The sequence below is a fragment of the Eucyclogobius newberryi genome, unplaced genomic scaffold, assembly GCF_026437365.1.
Source record: "Eucyclogobius newberryi isolate DKJ021-1_F unplaced genomic scaffold, fEucNew1.0.hap1 SCAF_19, whole genome shotgun sequence".
NCBI lineage: Eukaryota > Metazoa > Chordata > Actinopteri > Gobiiformes > Gobiidae > Eucyclogobius > Eucyclogobius newberryi.
In genome coordinates, this window is record NW_027315823.1 from 30049224 (window position 1) to 30063413 (window position 14190).

General features: G+C 38.3%; 3 protein-coding genes across 3 annotated transcripts in view; all 3 read left to right on the forward strand.

The window, feature by feature from the left end:
* tubb1 (tubulin, beta 1 class VI) overlaps nucleotides 1-2662 on the forward strand; it is a 7127-nt gene extending 4465 nt beyond the window's left edge. The window contains exon 4 of the mRNA XM_072452613.1: nucleotides 1344-2662. Within this exon, the coding sequence (XP_072308714.1) occupies nucleotides 1344-2491 (1148 nt within the window). The 3' untranslated portion in view covers nucleotides 2492-2662. The remainder of the gene's footprint in view (nucleotides 1-1343) is intronic.
* Nucleotides 2663-5256: 2594 nt separating this feature from the next.
* Nucleotides 5257-9073, forward strand: LOC140365991 (PRELI domain containing protein 3B-like). Its single transcript, XM_072452623.1, has 6 exons — nucleotides 5257-5362; nucleotides 6221-6389; nucleotides 7205-7294; nucleotides 7586-7656; nucleotides 7751-7853; nucleotides 7998-9073. Exons 1-6 carry the CDS (start codon nucleotides 5331-5333, stop codon nucleotides 8115-8117), a joined length of 585 nt encoding a protein of 194 aa, XP_072308724.1. The 5' UTR covers nucleotides 5257-5330; the 3' UTR covers nucleotides 8118-9073.
* Nucleotides 9074-9471: 398 nt separating this feature from the next.
* On the forward strand, nucleotides 9472-13181 carry aurka (aurora kinase A). The gene is made up of 9 exons (XM_072452614.1): nucleotides 9472-9754; nucleotides 9986-10051; nucleotides 10349-10670; nucleotides 10749-10770; nucleotides 10887-11078; nucleotides 11275-11413; nucleotides 11535-11683; nucleotides 11986-12160; nucleotides 12969-13181. Exons 2-9 carry the CDS (start codon nucleotides 9989-9991, stop codon nucleotides 13149-13151), a joined length of 1245 nt encoding a protein of 414 aa, XP_072308715.1. The 5' UTR covers nucleotides 9472-9754; nucleotides 9986-9988; the 3' UTR covers nucleotides 13152-13181.
* Nucleotides 13182-14190: the final 1009 nt, after the last annotated feature.

Below are 14190 nucleotides of genomic sequence, written 5' to 3' on the forward strand. Positions count from 1 at the left end.
ATAGTAATGCTACATATTACAGTTGATCTAAATATTTTCTGCATCAATATGCATTGCATTTCCACATGTTGTTATGTTACAGCCATATTCCCAAATGTATTAAATGAATTATTTACCTCTAAATGTCTGCAAAAATACCCCATAATGACAATGTGAAATACGTTTGTTTGAATTCTTTGCAAAAAATAAAAAATCACACAAAAGTATTCACACAACACTCCATATTAAGCTCAGGTACATCATTTTTCCTCTCATCATCCTTGAGATGCAGCAGTGGTAAATTCAGTTGATTGGACATGATGTAAAAGCACACATATATAATATATGTCACACAGTTAACAGTGATGTCAGAGCACAAACCATGAAGTCTAAGGAATGGTCTGGATCTCAGACCTCTGGGGTGACGGTTCATCTCCCAACAAGACCACGACCCTAAGCACTAACACCCTCAACCCTTAGGAGGTTCTGCAAAGAAGAATGGGAGAAACTGCCCAAAAAACAAAGTACAAAGCAAATGCTGGCAATAAATATATGCTTTTTATGTTATTTTTTTTAAATACCGTATTTTCCGGACTATAAGTCGCACAGTTTCATAGTTTTGGCCGGGGATGCAACTTATACTTATATTCATACTTATATACTTATACTCCGGAGCGACTTATGTGATATTTGTTGTTTTCACACTTGCAACCGCATTTCAAACTTCAGTGCGACTTATATATGTTTTTTTCTTCTCTATTATGCATTTTTTGGCTGGTGCGACTAATACTCGGGTGCGACTTATAGTCCTGAAAATACGGTATATAGCTTTGCAAAGAATTCAAACCTTCTTTCATGTTGTCATTATGGGGTATTGATTGTAAACTTTTGAGGCAAACAATGAATTTAATACATTTTGGAAATAGATTGTAACATAACAACATATGGAAAAAGTGAATTGCATTATTTGCCGTAACATACCATAAACAAATGCAGTAAGGAAGATGGTTATAACAATATATCTGCAATAAAAAAAACTTTCTTGGGACATACATACTGTACACAAAATCACTTCCCATGTCCTAGATCAGTCTTTAGCCATTGAAATCCTAAATTTAGTCCATATATGCACACCTTGGGTTTGATTGCAGCAGGTTTGATAAGTTTGTCTTTGTAAAATTGGTATAAGAATGAAAAGGGAATGAAAGAGTACTGACAAAGATGAAAGGCAAGTGAGAAAAAGCAGCAACGTTTACAACAACCGTTCACATTGGCACAGAGGAAACATTGTTGAGGTTGTGTTTGTTCATAATGTGAGTTGTCTTGGAGTTAGACGCTGTTACATTTTTGCAATCCCATTGTAGGAAACTCCGGAGCTGGGAACAACTGGGCAAAGGGTCACTACACAGAGGGGGCTGAGCTGGTGGAGCAGGTGATAGACCGTGTGAGGAATGAGAGCGAGAGCTGCGACTGCCTCCAGGGCTTCCAGCTGGTCCACTCTTTGGGCGGTGGCACTGGTTCAGGCATGGGCACCCTTATTATCAACAAGATCAGAGAAGAGTATCCCGACCGCATCATGAACAGCTTCAGCGTCATGCCGTCGCCCAAAGTCTCGGACACAGTAGTGGAACCCTATAATGCCACGTTGTCTGTGCATCAGCTCCTGGAGAACACAGACGAGACCTTCTGCATTGACAACGAAGCCCTCTATGACATATGCTTTCGTACGCTGAAGCTCACCACGCCGACCTATGGAGATCTCAACCATCTTGTCTCCATGACGATGAGTGGGGTCACTACCTCACTCAGGTTTCCAGGCCAGCTCAATGCAGATTTGAGAAAGTTAGCAGTAAACATGGTGCCATTTCCCCGTCTGCATTTCTTCATGCCGGGCTTTGCTCCTTTGACTGCACGTGGAAGCCAGCAATATAGAGCACTGACCGTTCCAGAGCTCACGCAGCAAATGTTTGATGCACGTAATATGATGACTGCTTGTGACCCCAGAAGAGGGCGCTACCTTACAGTGGCAGGTATATTTCGCGGACATATGTCAACTAAAGAAGTGGATGAACAAATGCTTGCAATCCAACAGAAAAATAGCAACAACTTTGTGGACTGGATCCCTCATAATGTCAAGGTGGCCGTGTGTGACATCCCGCCATGTGGTCTCAAAATGTCAGCCACGTTCATCGGCAATAACACAGCTATTCAAGAGATATTTAGACGGGTGGGTGATCAGTTTTCTCTCATGTTTAAGCGCAAGGCGTTTCTTCATTGGTATACTGGAGAAGGTATGGATGAACTGGAGTTCACAGAAGCTGAGAGCAACATGAATGACCTGGTGTCGGAGTATCAACAGTACCAAGACGCTTCAGCAGAATTGGATGGAGGTGGTGAGGAAGAGGAAGAGGAAGAGGAGATGCCCTTTTCACGACCAGCAGCCAAAGCGCAGCCCCAACTGGATGTTCGATTGGAAACAGTGACCGAGATAAGTGGGGAGACAGCAGATTGATGTATACTTTGTGTGTGTGAAATTATTTAAATATACAGTTTGTCTAAAAGATAATGTGATGTTTTATGATTTATTTCATATTCAATTATTTGAAAAGTACTTGTGGGATGTGATATTTTTTTGCCAGAAAAGCGTTAGATGGTTGGTTTGTTGCTTGGTTACAGGTGATGAAAAACAGGTGATTGGTTGGCCATGTGTTAATTGTGCTACAAATGTTTTGCAATACAAAAATGTAATCTGCAGTATTTGAAATAAAATGGTATAATGTAATATAGATATTAAGCATTGGCAGTATGGTTTTAAGAAATATAAAGCACCATTGATTAAAATTTGTAAATGTATAATTAAAGTTTTGGTCTTTTTTAAGTCAAATGGCCACTTTTAAGATAAGAACATGTTTAATTAGCCAGTTGGTTCACTGATGGACAGCGTGCTGACAGCTTGGTGACACTGAGCTCAATGCAGCCACAGTTTCCTCCCACTGCTACAGTCTGGGACATGGTGATTACACATAACTCGGGCTGGAGTGTCTGTGGCCAGAGATAAGCTTGCATGACGTGTAAATGACCTGGTCACATTGCAAGTTCCAAACTATAGTGGACTTTAAAGGCTCAGTACACATGGGGTGATATAGCTTGATTATATTTAATGCAAATACATTTCTAGCTTTGCCGTTGTGAATCATTGTTATAGTGTTCAAAGATGACCTTGAGATTTTCTTCAGGCTCAATATTTTCATGTATTAGTTGTCTTTATACATTGCATTTTCTTAAATATTTGATAAAACATAACCTATTAAAGATATGAAGTATGCATGTTCAAATCAAATCAAATATTGTTTAACTTCAACCGTAATGTTGATTTATTTTCATTTCACATGAATTTATGTTTCATGTGAAACATTTCACATTCCATATCAAGAACAGGGGGTCTTATGGGTCTTATTTAACCCATACCCCATTGATTCTTAATTACAAAAACATTATGCTGAAACCTAAAAAGATTAATGTTTTTTTTGTACTGTTCCTGAGTAAATAAATAATTTCAAATTCAAAGAATACAAGTTATTTGTTATTTTCATGTTATGTTGTCACCTTGTATGTGAGTTTATGTTTTCATGGACCGCTCTGTGTCACAGCGGTTAATGCTTCAGCCTCACAACAAGAGGGTCCCATGAAGGTCCTTAAATGTTCTCCCCTTAGATCTTCCTCTGGCCTTACCACTAAAAACGTAAAGTATGCTCCCCTTTAGTGCCAGAACTCCCACAACAAAGTCATGCAAAATCTCAGTGGGACTTTCCAAGTGATTCTACATTTCTAATTGGAAAGCAGTGTGAGCGTCACACTTTAGGCTTCCGACTATGATTTTAACTCTCATTAGTAAAACCCAATCACCAGGAGCCAATCATACAGCCCTAAGCACCAGTTCAGTGAGTGGTTTGCAGTGGTCCCCAGCCCCCTGTTGACTCCCGGTGCTCCGCCCTACTATCCTGCCACTAGGCGCCTTCGGGATAAGCAAAAACTGCAAGGATCCAATTGGTCAATTGATCAATCAGTTTCCGGTCTAACCCTATTGGCGTTTTTCTACACCCTAATTGGACACTTCAACTACCGTGGATCATCGAGGCGAGCCGCAGCTAAACACAAACTACTGTCCTACTCTCTATAAGCCGCAGTTTTCTTCTTTCAGAGTCTGTTCACACACAAATCATTATTTTGAAAAAAATATAGAAAAAAATACTATTTATATGCAAGATTTTTGCGAGGAAGGGGAATATAATTATATATTTAAAAGCTTTCCCCAAAGGATGGAGCTGATGAAAGGACTTAAGAAAAAAACAACTGAAAATCTGTTAATTAATAGAATCAACATTAAAGATAAAAGGTGTACACACAAGCATATTAGAAAGACACTGCAACACCCAATCAAATGATCCATACCAAAGATGGGATACAGGCTGTCTCATAGCTTTTGACTTTTGCTTAAACAGCAAAGTCAGTCAGATGCAATGGAAAATTATACACAATATTTATCCCACCAATATTTTTATTTCTAAAATGATAGCCATAACCACCTACTGCACATTTTGCCAAAAAGAAAAACTTAAACCTTTCTTTTACGATTGTGTAAACCCTGTTGTCAACAGTGAAAACCGTTAGAATAATATATTGCATAGAAAACTTTGCTAAAAATCAAACTCACGTACGAAAATATTAACAGTCTTCCATCACAGGAATAAGGAACTGGAATATATAGCCAATCTACTGATTTTATTAGGAAAGTACCAGATTCATAAAATGAAATATGAGGAAAACAACCATCCCCACTTCAAGTTATTGTTATATGATTTGCACAATTATATATTAAAAGGGAAAATAAATATATTTACAAAAGAACAAAAATAAAAAAGAGGGATGACTGAAAAATGAGACGCTCCAAGCCCTGTGTGATTTCCAAGGTTGAACAAATAGACTCATCAAGGGCAGGGGTAATTTGTATTTGGGCAAACCTCACGTGGTAACAGCAGCCAAGCGCATATCATTAAGTTGCATTATTTCCATGATGAAGCGATCCAGTTACAAAGTCAGACAGTCTTAGAAGTCTGAATAGTTTCCACTCTTCACCCTTCACGTGCTCCTGTCAGCTCGTGTGCAGGTGCAGCAGTGCGGTAACATAGCGGAAGTGCGTCACACACACGCACTTGTGCCATGTGCGCGGGAGCCGCTAGGGGGCGGGGACCGGGGCTTTGGGGGCTAGTCTCCTTCAGCGTGGATCAGTGGATCGTCGTCTTTCACAGATTACAATTCTGTCAACTGGGGTTTATCACTCAAATAAAACTATGAAGATTTGGACATCAGAACACATCTTCAAGTAAGTAGTAGATGTTTTTACTATACCAACGTAAGACAATGGTCTCTCACACTGCGTTCACATTGCGTCCCTGACCTAATTATGATAATTACTCGATTGCTGCTTTTCACGATGAATCAAACATTTTGTAGACAACCAAGATGTAAAATATAGTTACGTGATAGTTATCCAATCTCTTAAATCGGCTAGGCTGTCATACAGATTGTGTTGTCTTGAAGCTAGCATATGCTAGTTGTGATGTTGGAATGGATATTTCTCGAAGTGCAATGGTAATGAAATGCGATTAAAAAGCCTGTCATCTTTAACAAGACCTTTAGTTGCCCACCACTCTTGGCGCAACCTTTCCCCTACTTTGGGGTCGCGCGTGATTACGTCACCTGTACACTTGGCACGCCGGCTCTGTCTCCCTGACAACCATTCACTACTTAGATCTTATAATTTTGTAATTGGTAGACTCTCTTGCAGTATCTCATAATGTTCTTGTCAAGCCATTAATAAAACAACATGAAAATGTATTTGTATGTATGTAATACATACATACATACATACATACATACATACATACATACATACATACATACATACATACGTATGTATGTCATACATACATACATACATACATACATACATACATACATACATACATACGTATGTATGTCATACATACATACGTATGTATGTCATACATACATACATACATACATACATACATACATACATACATACATACATACATATGTGTATATATATATATATATATATGTATATATATGTATATATATATATATATATATATATATATATATATATATATATATATATATATATATATATATATATATATATTTTTTGTCACAGCCATCCATGGGAAACTGTGACCAATGCTGCCATGCAGAAGTACCCAAACCCTATGAATCCCAGTGTCATTGGTGTCGATGTTTTGGACCGATCTATTGACACACAAGGACGTCTCAGCAGTAAAAGACTTCTCTGCACAGACTGGGGCCTTCCGTCTATAGTGAAATCTGTAAGTATTTTTTATTGCGACTTGATGCCAGTATTCACATCTAGAGCGTCCTCATTTCATGATTGGAAACCGATGCCCCAAGTATGTCCTTAACTCATGTGGCTGTATCTGTTCAGTGACACCATAGAACTGTCCACAAGATACAGCAAAAGCTGTTTTATGGCTGTGTCCCATGGTGTCATTCCTGACATTACTTAAGTGTTACCCATAACTGCATGAAATGTAACTTTTTATGTCAGTATTTGTTATGTTGAATACATGAGACTTAGTTATAATGATAAGAATAATAAGAGTAATAACCAAGGGGCACCAAAGCCAGAACTATGCCTGTGGAAGTATGTGCTCTCGGCACCAAAAGGGATTTGAAAAGGACCTAAGAGAGCACCCAGGCCATCACAATGCCGGAACGGTGCAGAGGATTGCACTGATGGGGACAGAACACAGGAAGTTCTGGGAGTCAGGGATAACACAAAAGCCACCGGACGACAACATCTGAGAAATAGATATAATAATTCATCAAATTCAGATAGCTCATTTTTGGGCACTCAAAAATACACTTTACATGCAATTATCCTTGCATGTAAAGTGTCTTTTAATTAATTTTACAAAATGGAATGGAACGGAATGTTCTTGGCATATATATATATATATATATATATATATATATATATATATATATATATATATATATATATATATATATATATATATATATATATATATATATATATATATATATATATATATATGAGATTTGTTGTGCATTTTTATGTTTATAGCTTTGTAATTGTTTTCTGTACTTTCTGTCTCTTTAGATCATTGGTAACTCGCGGTCATACACTTATGTTCAAGAACATTCCGTTGTGGACCCCAAAGAGAAGACATTCGAACTTCAGTCAACTAATGTGAGTTCCCCATAACAGTGACTGCGAAGTTATTACAGTCTCGACTTCAATAACGGCAAAATCCACTCTTTGGTGAAAATTTGCTGCTTTAAATGCAGATGCTTTATTTCAACTGTAAGCATTGTTTTGCCAACAAGTAGTGCTGGCTTTGTGCTGCAACAATTTCTGGCATCAAATCTGACTAGTTCTACAGCTTCATTATGACTCATGTGTCAATACTCAGCAGCTATGCTGCCTAGTTTGAAGATGTGAAAGACAAAACCTTTCTCACTTGTTGTGTTTCTTTACCAGATTACTTTTACAAACTTGGTTTCTGTGGATGAGAAGTTAACATACAAGCCACATCCAGAACATCAAGAAAAGTAAGCACTCATACTCTAATGTTTATGTTCCCACTTCCCATATATGTACTTTGTTTGGTATTGTAAGTCCATTACTAATAAAATCTTTTTCTAGAACAATACTGACCCAGGAAGCTATCATCTCAGTAAAAGGTGTAAGTCTAAGCAGTTACCTGGAGGGAGTTCTGGCCAGCACAATCTCTACTAATGCTGGAAAGGTAAGTCTCAACCATCTTTTATCCAATTTCTATTTAATTTCAGTTCAGTTTAATTTCTGTAATGTCACATATTCAGAACATGCATACATACATATGTTCACTTGCACACATTCACAACATGAATCGATATTTCCTGTTACACAGGGCCGCGAAGCCATGGAGTGGGTAATAAGACGTTTGAATTCTGAAATTGAAGAACTGGCAGCCACAGCCCGTGGAACCATGCGGACTCCTTTGGCAGCAGCTGCAGTCCCAGAGAAATGACACCTGACAATGACCCTCTGGGTCAAACTGTATCTTCATACCTCCATCTTCCTGTTTGACAATCTGGTGCTTGTTGGTGCTCTGAGTTTGCCATTTAACATCTATTCACTCTGAAAACCTGCTCAGGGACAAGCTTAAACCGAACCCGTTAGAGCCGTAGTGTTGGTGAAGAAGAATGGAAGGCACAGGATGCACTAGTCAAATGTGCCATTTCACAAGCTAATAGCTCCGCAGTAAAAGCACCATTGGCCCCACATGGTTTTATTCTGAACAAGACCTCATAAAGCCAGCAGAGCTTTTCTAGCTATGAAAAAATGCTTTCCTGGTGTAATACTGTGATTGTGAGTCAACTAGAAGATGCTGAATGTAAACTGATGAAATGCATTACTGAATGTTTAAAATTGTATATATATATATATATATATATATTTCTTATTATTTAGGTGACCATTCTTTACATTACTAATTCACATGGGACCTCAAGAAACCTCTCTGCACAGATGCCTGATTGAAACAGTCTTCCTACGTAAAATGAAGGGATCAGTACGTCTTGTTGAATAGCACGTTCTTCTTATTTAAATGTTTCCTCATTGTTTGTCAAGTTTGTATAATTGTACTTTTATGAGAATAAGTTTTGTAGTCAACATGTTGAACAGTGTATGTCTTTTTGACAGTTATTTGCACTAAAAATATTTAACAAAATACGCTGCTACGCATGGTGAAAAATATGTTAAACTCAGTATTGTTATTGTCGTTACAGTTGCATTTAAGAAAGTCTTTGTACAGAACACCTTTGTTGTAAAGATGCCATTATTTTATTTATTTATTTAGACTTATGGTTGGTTTTGAATGTGTGATATTGTATTGATATTTAGAAGATATTTGCATATTTCATGTTATAGTAAACTAAGGAATCTGGCAATAAAACATCACCTTATCCTGTGCCATTTATTAGCCGTACATGTCTTTATTTTTAGCCAAGGGCCATACACTAAAGAGTAGTAACGTTTACTGCCCTCATGTGGACAAGTCCGACATTGAGACGTAAAAGACGAAACCAAACAATGTAAAACATAATTAGGATAATTATCTGAATCAGCCATCTAGCTAAATTACACATGGAATTTCTGCACAATTAATTTACACGGTTAGTATGAAATTCATTTTTTTTTTTAAATAAACCTTTATGATTAATTGTTTTGCATGTTGCTGCCATCTACAGTTCAGAGTGGGGCTTGTTTCTTTACGTCTTTACGTCGTTACGTCAAATCTGAATAGCCAATAAGGATCGAGCTGAAGCGTTTCCTTGACCAATGAAAAGGCTCTGCTGTATTTAAAGGTTTTGAACGGAGGTTGAATTAGAATTGAAAAAAGCGCTTGTGGAGTGAGGGCTACTTTAGATCGAGACGATCTGCTAGCCTTCAATCTTTATTTCTTCTTTTTATACCACGTTTGGACACATTTTTGGAGACTTTATTGATCGTCTCCTGGGTTCTTTGTGGACGTGTTGCAGTAACGTTAGCATGTGGTTTTAGCTCAAGTAATCGGGGCTCGGTTTTGCTAAAGGCTAAAGGCTAACTACCGGAAAAGCAACGCTAGACGTTAAAAGGGATAGCTAACTTTAACTATCGCCCTAGGTAAGTCGTTCCCATATCATAATTGGGTTTAGTTTTTGTTGTCCGATAGGGTTTTGGCGGTTTTATTTTTTCTTCACCCATTCTGCTTAACATTGGTCTGCTGTTTACCAGTGTGAATGGAGACTATCCACACATTGTTCCTTATTTCTTGCTAACAAAACAAAGCAAATCATGTTCGTTACCAAATTGCTACTGACTTATAACATGATGACAATCTATTATGTGTTGAAGGCAATGGATTCTTCGGCAAGGGTCAAAATGTCTAAGGAAGCCAATGCACCAAGGCCTAAAGCAAAGGTAATGTAGATATTGAAGGGTAGTACTATTGTGTTCTTGTTTTAAGATTTTACAGGATATTACTACTCCAGCATGCATGCAACATTTGTACACTTATTTTGATATCAAACTTCAAAAAGACAGAGTCCAGTAATTGTTATTTGGCAGTGTTCAGTAGTGTCTGTTACCTTGTATTTAATTCCAGGACATTAGATTTTACTATATTAAAACTATTTGAATTCGCAAAAATCGAACGGTGCATTGTATTCCACTATTGTATTGTGTAAATGTTAATTTTGCATGTCATTTTCATTACAGACAGAGATTGATGGGCCAATGCGCGTTCCCATATCTCAACATGCACAAATGCCTCAGCGTGTCATGGGTGTTTCAAATGGACCCCTGAGACCGCAGCGACTGGTCACTCACCAAAAGCCTGTATGCCATGTCCCCGCAGTAGTGAAGCCAATGTCTGCCAATGGGCAAAATATTAACCCAAATTTTCAGAATGGTCAGCCAAAGCCACTGCAAAAAAACACTTTACCCATAACAAGTTTGCATCCAAAAACACAAGAGTCAAAAGAGAACCTGGAGCTACAAAAAAACATGACTGAACCGTCCAAGACTGAGAAGATGCAGAGTATGGAAAAACTATTTGGTAAATCTATATTAGTCTTCCTTATCCCTCAAATATTTAACAATTGGTCTGTCTTTGCAGGTAAACCTTCAAAAGGATCACAGTAAGTTCCTTCTATCAATTGCTTCAGAGGGTGTTTGCATTCTCTCCTACGTGGTTGTTTTAATACACAAATGTTCATAGTAAATGACCTGCTTGCGTGTATATTTTCTTCTGCAGAAAGCCATGGAACCTGGAGAACTTTGAGATTGGGCGGCCTCTTGGAAAGGGCAAGTTTGGTAATGTCTACCTGGCCAGAGAGCGACAAAGCATGTTCATCTTGGCTTTGAAGGTTCTATTTAAGAAGCAGCTTGAGAAGGCCGGTGTCGAGCATCAGCTGAGGAGGGAAGTGGAGATACAGTCTCATCTGAGGTAAATGGTGCTAACTTTTTATTATAATTTTCCAGATATGCTGATTGAATTAAGGTTTGACCACTTACAATAATTTCTGGAGGCTGTGATTGTCCTTTGAGTTTTGGTTGTCATTTCACTAAATACAGTTTTTAAGGAAATGTATTCATGTCAAGAGTAGGAGCTATTGACCTCTGAACTTAGGCTTGATTTTCAGGCATCCCAATATACTGCGTCTTTATGGCTACTTCCACGATTCGTCTCGAGTGTACCTCATTCTCGAGTTTGCTCCCAAAGGACAGCTTTATAGTGAGCTACAGCGATGTGGAAGGTTTTCTGAAGAGAGAAGTGCCACTGTGAGTTCACATTATTTTGTGTGCCATTTTAATGTCAAATGTTTAGCTTGGCCCTATTCACAAGGACGCCATTGCTTTGTACCATTACGGCTGTGCAAATCTGACTGACTTTGTTCTGCAGTACATCATGGAACTGGCTGATGCTCTGAACTATTGCCACTCAAAGAATGTAATTCATCGAGATATCAAACCAGAAAACCTGCTGCTGGGTGCCAATGGAGAACTGAAAATTGCAGACTTTGGCTGGTCTGTTCATGCGCCATCTGCAAGGTACAGTTTTGTGATTTAGTGTTTCTCAAAGAAAAACTCAGGACTTCCAGGGGGGTCATGAGGTCATTTTCAAAATGTGATTTTCAATGTATGATGAGGCTAATTTATTATATTCAAGGGGGATCTTATGCAATAAACAATATTCTAACGAAAATTGAATTTAATACGGCTTCAATCCCACAGTGGGAATATTGAGTCCGTTGTATGTATTTTTTGGGGGAGGGCGGGGGTCCTCTGTCTGAAAAGTTTGGGGAATGGTGAGCTAGTAAATAAATTTTCATATATATTATATTTTTTTTTAGGAGATCCACCCTATGCGGGACCCTGGATTACCTGCCTCCTGAAATGATTGAAGGGAAACCCCATGACCAAAATGTTGACTTGTGGAGTTTGGGTGTCCTCTGCTATGAATTCCTTATCGGACAACCTCCATTTGAGGCAAAAACTCATGAGGAGACTTATCGTAGGATATCAAGGGTAAGACTATCATTGCACTGTTCTGAATTCTTCCATCTTTAAATGTGGTACCTGATTTTCAAACTACCTAAACAGACTGAGTTAGAGATGAATTCGGCTTCCCAGCTAATAAATTAATTTGCTTATTTATTTTTTTTTTTTTTATATATATGTTATAACATGGGACATCTATTTACTCAACCTTTTTTATAGGAATGTCAAATTATTTCCTTTTAAACAAGATTAAAAAAAAAAAAACTGGGGTACTTTATATTCAGACCTGGAACTGAGGAAGTCTGTATCCATCAAACTCTCAACCCTCTCGAATCACTTTGTATTCACATGCATCAATCTTCAGGCGAGTGCACAGCTCTTTTAGACTGACATGAAGCTGGGGTGGACCACCCAACCACAGCCAATCTGATCACTGATTTCAGCTCTTACTTCTGGGTTGACGCTTTTATTATTGTCTAGTAGTTGCAGACTACTAGTGACCCGAAGTCACTGGGATAGGCTCCAGTCACCCGCGACCCCGAAAGGGAACAAGTGATAGAAAATGGATGGATGGTTGGTTGCAGACAGCGTGCAGTGGACTAATTTCTCACAAGTGCTGCTAGTACAGGCTACTCTTCTGGTACAGTCTGGTACTTTTTAATTCTAAAATCTACTGGACATAAGATTCAGCTCATCTGTAAAGGCTTGATTTAAATCTGGATGCTTTGACAAGAAAATGTATGCATTGTGTCTTATGGTAACCTTGAACCATTGTAGGAGAAACTTAATTATAATCTATATATAAATGTACTTTAATGTTTTAATATTCCCACAGGTAGAGTACACCTATCCTCCTCAGTATAATATCAGCGCTGGAGCTAAAGACCTGGTTGCCAAACTACTGAGACACAACCCTTTGCACAGATTGAACATCATAGGAGTTATGGCTCACCCCTGGGTTGTTGAGAATTCCACCAAGAAACCCACCAATTTAACTGGGGAATCACCCAGTCAGTGAGTGGCTCCTCAGTGGAGGAGCCAACAAAACATACTGTGGTAAATTTATGTCTAACTTGGTTCTTTTTTCCTGTTTTTTGTTGTCAAAACTATTGCGTTCTTCTGCCTGTAAATATTTTCTTTTTTAATTATGAAAATCTTGAATTGAGCTTATTAATGTAACTGTGCCTGTCCAAGGGCCCACAAGTATCTGTCTGCTAGTGCCCTGATATTTCTATAAACTCAGCTAACTTGTGTTAGAGGTGACACAGGTTCTATTTGTCACATTACACAATTCACAAGCTCTACATTAGTATCTACACATGACATTTTATATGGGTTGGTGGACTTCATGCTTGCTCCAAATACTTGAAATAAAGAGTTTTAAATGAATAAGTGACTGTTCAATGCTATTTAGTTACTATTTCAATATCTTAAAGTTGGGGTGTCTAAACTGTGGCCCGGGGGCCAAATGCAGCACTCAGATCAGTTTCACATGTCTGTTATATTAACCAAATAATGTTCCAAGTCTTAAGTGGAGGCTCATCGAAACTGTCTGTAAAATTCCGAATGGTTCACTTCATTGACAAGTTGTTTGCGGCCCTCTGCTCCATAAGTTTTGAAATATGGCTCTCTGTGAAAAAAAGGTTGGACTCCCCTGTATTAGAGCAATAGATTGAATGGCGTGCATGTTAGACTAGCCTCTTGCAGTGCAGATGCTGCACCTAGCCCCATCATTCTCTACAATTTAATTTCTCAAAACATTGTAAGTTTGGGATTGTATATAAGAAATTTGAGTACTCAAGTAATGAGCAATGTTACAATTGAGAACCTATGGTTCCATCGGGCGATGCTGGTGTCTTCTGAGTGTTTTTCAAACTTCCCTATATGTTATCTGTTCTTTTCCTCTATCTACCTGCGTTGCATCAATGAAATTTCCCCATGTGGGACAATAAAGGATCATCTTATCTTATCGTGACTTCAGTATGATTTGCATGTGCAGGTAGGGCAGGGCAACCTTCACTGCAGCATTTTTGTAGTGTTAAACTAGATTGTAAAAC

Coding starts and splice junctions, on each gene's coding strand:
- LOC140365991 (XM_072452623.1), top strand. CDS start 5,331: ATGAAGATTTGGACATCAGAACACATCTTCAA. Junction 5,363..6,220: donor ACATCAGAACACATCTTCAA/GTAAGTAGTAGA, acceptor TTTTTGTCACAG/CCATCCATGGGAAACTGTGA. Junction 7,854..7,997: donor TCTCTACTAATGCTGGAAAG/GTAAGTCTCAAC, acceptor CCTGTTACACAG/GGCCGCGAAGCCATGGAGTG.
- aurka (XM_072452614.1), top strand. CDS start 9,989: ATGGATTCTTCGGCAAGGGTCAAAATGTCTAAGGAAGCCAATGCACCA. Junction 11,414..11,534: donor CTGAAGAGAGAAGTGCCACT/GTGAGTTCACAT, acceptor TTTGTTCTGCAG/TACATCATGGAACTGGCTGA. Junction 12,161..12,968: donor CTTATCGTAGGATATCAAGG/GTAAGACTATCA, acceptor ATATTCCCACAG/GTAGAGTACACCTATCCTCC.